This window comes from Amia ocellicauda, chromosome 22 (genome assembly GCF_036373705.1).
Source record: "Amia ocellicauda isolate fAmiCal2 chromosome 22, fAmiCal2.hap1, whole genome shotgun sequence".
In the NCBI taxonomy this organism is placed as follows: domain Eukaryota; kingdom Metazoa; phylum Chordata; class Actinopteri; order Amiiformes; family Amiidae; genus Amia; species Amia ocellicauda.
In genome coordinates, this window is record NC_089871.1 from 6,611,465 (window position 1) to 6,617,032 (window position 5,568).

At 41.6% G+C, this 5,568-nt stretch overlaps 1 protein-coding gene across 1 annotated transcript; it reads left to right on the forward strand.

Annotated features, from left to right (window-relative positions):
- The first annotated feature begins 2,930 nt into the window (after positions 1-2,930).
- Positions 2,931-5,308, forward strand: cenpv (centromere protein V). The gene is made up of 6 exons (XM_066696194.1): positions 2,931-3,111; positions 3,478-3,576; positions 4,099-4,168; positions 4,469-4,583; positions 4,875-5,068; positions 5,162-5,308. The coding sequence occupies exons 1-5, from the start codon at positions 3,077-3,079 to the stop codon at positions 5,015-5,017; spliced, it is 462 nt and encodes a 153-aa protein (XP_066552291.1). The 5' UTR covers positions 2,931-3,076; the 3' UTR covers positions 5,018-5,068; positions 5,162-5,308.
- The last annotated feature ends 260 nt before the right edge of the window (positions 5,309-5,568 follow it).

Genomic DNA, 5,568 nt, shown 5'->3' on the forward strand with positions numbered 1-5,568 from the left:
TTACTTCTAAACTTTCAGATGTCCTTTCACAATGAATTTCGCCACTTCTTTAAAGAGACCTTCTGATAAGCTGGGGGATTGTTATAGAGGCTGGAGGTGGGGGGAGGAAGTTCTTGATTTCCCTGCAATGAAAACATTTTTAAGCAAAGACTCTTAAAAACAATCTCATTCCATGTGTAATGTTTCCATGCAGCTGTGTTTCTGTCTAACCAGCCCAACAGCATTCTTTACCGTGTGGCAGAAAGTATCATACCCAGTGTTTGGTATTGTTTTGTAGTAGATAAAACAACAAAAACTGCTGCCTTGTTACAACACCCTGACTATCCTCAAGGACAAACATCTTCTCCAACCAGTCATTGCTCAGGCAACTGAAACTTTCTTGGTAGTAATTATAATGGTATTGTTTGAGTGAATGTGTTTTGGTTAGCCTTTGCATAAAAAAGTGGACATGATGCATAGTGTTATTGTTACCCAATTATAATTGGCATTCCAACCAACTATAAAAAGATTGAAAAGGAACAACGGCTCAAACACAACAGCTTGGTTAACAGGAAGAAAAACAGGAGCCTTTACCAAAAGAACACAGATTTCAGAGACTATATTTCAGGTGGCTCTGATGATAATGGTGGAGCTTTAGAATAACTTTAATTGACCAGGAGGCTTTAATTATAAATAGAACAAGGATGTGCCAAACAAAAGGCAGATAACCTGTTTAATCAGTCTCTCCTTCATAGATCTGTAATCTCAGTGGGGTTTCTGGGGCTGGTCACATGTCCGGACAGTGACCCGCATAACAACAGCAGCCCACACATCTGTTAGTCAGTAAACTGGGAGGTCCTGTTATACCAGCTTCTTATACAATACTGTATTGTCCTTCTTTACCACCCATACTGACTATGTGGGATTTAACAATGTAAACAAAGCCCTGTGAAACAAGACAATTACCTAACAGTTCAGCAATATGTAGGTGTTTAAACCTGAAGCTATAATCCAACACTGCAGTCCTTTTTTAATGCAGATTTTCAAGCTGGCTCAGTAAATAATAATTGGAGCCTGTGGGACACATGGAGTATTTTTAGAGATGCTAAATATAGCTGTGATTGGGGGGGGCGAGGGCAGGAGAGGACTGGAATCCATCTAAGTCTTGTGTCAGATACAGTACCAAACAGGGAGAGGATCAACGTGGGTACGATAGTGACCATTAAAGTCCAGACTGGCGTAGTTTCCTCAGTTTTGAGGGCAGCTTTATCGTCATCTATCACCTATCCACATTGACTCAGTTGCTACTCATATGACTTTATTTATTAGAAACTGAGCTAGCAGTAAGAAAACTCTTGCATTTTGCACTTTTCTTGTGTGTCTGCTTGCTTTGAACAGTTTCAGCTTCGTCATTTGCTGCTGTTATCTGTGTGTTACAGACAGACAGACACGTGTTACAGTTAGACAGACAGTGACATGTTCAAAGTGTTTCATTTTCTTGAAAAATACACTGAAAAAGTATGACCACAGTTTACTGCTGGTGATCTTTATCTGCAGCTCTATAGAACCATTGTAACAGTGTGGTTTATTAGCATAGGCATTTTAGTAGACACAGAAGTGTTATGGACAGGAAATCGCTGTCAAATCCTGACTTGTTCTCCATTACAGTAGCTGCCAGTCTTGTGATAATCAAATTGTTTGGGCTTATTTTCCACAGTCTAGACCTAATAGGTTTAAATCTGGGTCAGTTTACCCTTAATCATTGATTAAAAGACCTTTTGTACTTGATTATTGGACTTAGGACTTTAATTTGGAAAGCTGCCTTCCACGTCAACAGCACGAAGTTCTCCTACTGAAAATGAACTTTGTCTTTCCTTTGGAGGTGAAACAGTATCTTAACGAGAGCGGTTACACGATAACAGATACTGTTAATGGTATTTATTTTGGTCACGTTTAATATACTTGTCTCTTTCTCTCCAAAGTAGCAACCATTTGAGTAGTAGTGGTGGTAGTAGCAGTAGTATCCTTGCCCTCCTTTCCCCATTTCTTATGTCTTAATGTAAGTAGTGTAGATTGTAAGCTTGTTACCAAGATCGTGAATACTCTAGGATGTAATAGTATCTTTTTTTAAATATCGGTTTCTATGTACAGTAGGTCATGGAGTCATATGTTCGAATTTGTTTAGCAACCATAAACAACAACAATCAGAACAACATTCAACTGTGTTTTCTTTCACTCTGTATTTTGTTGGTCAACAGTACATAGACCAACGTTGCTTCAGTCACATGGTGTGTTGCAAGGCTTGGGAAAGTCTCTGGAACATCAGCTGTCTGTTAGTAAACAGGACAGGACAGCTTGTTGTGCACACTTTTGTGTCAAAAGCAAAAGGTCAACATGTGATTCAACCGCATGCAGTTTATCTATCTCACTGATAAAGAACACCTGCCCCTCCTTGTGTAACTCGCCCTGTGCACTTTGAGATAATGAAGTGTGGGCAACCTCGAGCCCAATGGAGCTGATGATCCTCGCAATGCATCCGGACTAATGCGTGCCATCTGCTTTTCAATCGATAACCTAGCCACCAACCCATAACTGATATCACCCACTCAATCAATAAACACACACATGAATAAAGGTTTGCCGGGAGTGACAGAAAATACAATTTTTTTCCCTGTTGTGTGTTTTTATTTTTGTTGTAATTTATAATGTGAAAAGGCACAGTAGCTCCAATATATACCAAGCTAGTGCGCCCTCTGGCAGTGACAAGAAGACCTGTATTATTTTTTAAAGAGTGGGTGAAGTCTTTTCCTAAGACAATAGTCCTCAGGGCTGGGTTTTAAATGCTATGCGTCAGCGTCAATCAATAGCAAGTCTAGGTTGTTTCGTACTTGAGTGCTGCACCCACAGGACCACCAGACCTCTATAGTGAACGGTAAATACGAGTGCGCGTCACTGTGTGGCATTACGGTAACCAGAGCCCCTCCATTCAGAGAGCAGCTGTGCGCCCTCCAGCTTTTGATTTATTCCTCACTGTGTATTTGTACTTTTAAAACCTACATATATATATATATTTTTTTTTTTCTGTAAACTTAGCATTATGGCCAACGCTACAGTCTCCGGAAAGCTACACAGGTGGGTCACTATACTAAACGGTAACAACAAAATAGACGTAAAGTGTTGGGAGAAAGTGGCACAATCCGTTTTCAACACTGCAATCACATGAGCGCTTGAGTTTGTGTTTAATTAAGTGAATTCATGCAAATGCATCTACGGTTTATATTCTCACACTATATAACAGTATACGACAGTTTTAATGCCAACTCAGTTGTGTTCATGTTGGTATGCGGTGTGTGATATTTATTTGAAAGCCTTCGATAAGCAGTCACGCTGTAGTTTTTATGCGGTCTGTATATTTGCACTGTATCGCAGTGTTAGGGTTATATTGATTGATTGATTGACTGACTGGTTGGTTTGTCCGTGTAACGGGCCTGTCCGCAGTGCAAGCCCCGAGCTGGTGACGCACTCCGGCGGCTGCCACTGCGGGACGGTCCGCTTCGAGGTGCGGAGCTGCGCAGACCTGCGCGTCTTCAACTGCAAGTGAGTCAAACCCCTGCTGTGTTTAACTGTGTTTAACTGTGTTTAACTGTTTTGCTAAACCACATCAGTTCACAGGGCCTGCGACCATTGGCTCCATGGCTGGCTTGGAAACCTCTAATCCAGGGGTGTCAGACTTCAGTCCTGGGGGGCTGCAGTGTGCGCTGTTTTTTGTTCCAACAGGAGCTACCAATTACTTCATTAATGTCATGATTTACTCGGGTACATCTCAATAACAACTCAGAGTTCAGCTCTTGGCTGCTTAATTGGTCCAATGAAACAATTAACTGGATTAATTGAACACTTCTTTCCAGACTCTGAAATGTTGTGTGACTTTGTAATTGTAAGGTGTCAGCTATAAAAGTCAAATTTTAGATAAGCCTACCTGAGTAAATAATGACATTTATTAAGTAATTTGGAGCTCCTGTTGCAACAGTGCTGGAGTGTGACACCCCTGCTCTAATGCAAGAACCAGTTAAATGCATGTCACACTCTGAACATAGATATTGTTTCCCCCTTTTCCAGTTGCAGTATCTGCACCAAGAAGCAGAACCGCCATTTCATTGTCCCGGCCTCCCAGTTTAAACTTCTACAGGTAGGCTCCTCTTCAGAAAGTGTTAATTTAGCAGACATTGAGTAAGGGTGACGAGAGAATTGCACAGATAATGAGTTGCGTCCCTAACGGCGTATTGTGTGAATTTACTCCGCCCTTCTGACAGAGGTGAGGTTTCTATTTTTCATTTACCTGTCCTGTTGCTGAGATATGCACTTTCAATCCCTGAGGGCAGTTTTCACACTGTGAAAGAAACACTATATATGGTGTAGGAGGTGTGATCAAATAAGAATACCATTTCAATACAGGGTAACATGATGTTATTTTGTATTTGTGTTGCAGGGAGTAGACAATTTAACCACATACACTTTCAATACCCACAATGCCAAGCACACATTCTGCAAGACTTGTGGTGTGCAGAGCTTCTACTGTCCTCGATCCAACCCTGACGGATTCGGTAAGCAGGGGGGAATAATGACTGTAACATTTTGCAGACGACAAAAATAGTGGAATTGAAAGCTCCATCCATGGAAAATGGAGTGAATGTAAAAGGCTGCCCTACAGATTTGATCTCAGTTTGCCAGTGAAATGCTCATTAGATTTGATTATTTTAGTTATTTGAGTGAGAGAGAGAGAGGTGTAAGTTTTCTTTTTCAGTCACACTTTATCTGGCATTTGACGTGGTAGAAAACATTGTATTTCCCTGAGATGTAGACCGAAGGCCTGGCTGGTTCTGTGCTTTTCCCAGGTGTGGCGCCGCACTGCCTGGACCCGGGGACAGTGCGCAGTGTCACAGTGGAGGACTTCAACGGGGAGAAGTGGGAGGAGAGCATGGAGTCACACCAGACCATCAAGAGCATGTCGAAACCCACTGCTGGAACGGAGGGTTAGGGGAGTTTGGGTACTTCTCTCAGGGCAGTGTCCGAACTGGTGCATCTTCAGGTGTGTGTGGTGTGGGGGGACACATAGAACAAAGCCTTTACAGTTTTGTTTTATCAGTATGGTTTTATTTAATTGCAACCATTCCTTTCGCAGGAATCAAGGAAATAAGATTTCAACTAAACCCACTAGAGGGTGCTGAACACTATCTCCTTCAAAGACCCCTGGAACGGGACTGTAGTGGCAAAACACACTGCTGCTTTTCTTTTTTTTAATGGGGCAGAAATAAAACAGAAAACCTTCCCTGTTACCCATGAATATTCCTTGCCCTGCACTGTTATAGGAAATGGAAGCTTTACCTCCAGAACCCAGACTAATCATGAGATATCCCCTGAAAGTATATTGCACAGTGATTTACATTAATCGTGTTATTAACATCCCATTTGTGTCGTACAGAGGAGTTTGAAATGTGGAATTGACTTGTGTTGGTCATCTCTGACCATCTGATGGTTGTTGGGTTCAGTTCAGACTTTGGATTACATTACAGATGATCACAGCAAATC

Coding starts and splice junctions, on each gene's coding strand:
- cenpv (XM_066696194.1), top strand. CDS start 3,077: ATGGCCAACGCTACAGTCTCCGGAAAGCTACACAG. Junction 3,112..3,477: donor GTCTCCGGAAAGCTACACAG/GTGGGTCACTAT, acceptor GCCTGTCCGCAG/TGCAAGCCCCGAGCTGGTGA. Junction 3,577..4,098: donor CTGCGCGTCTTCAACTGCAA/GTGAGTCAAACC, acceptor CCCCTTTTCCAG/TTGCAGTATCTGCACCAAGA.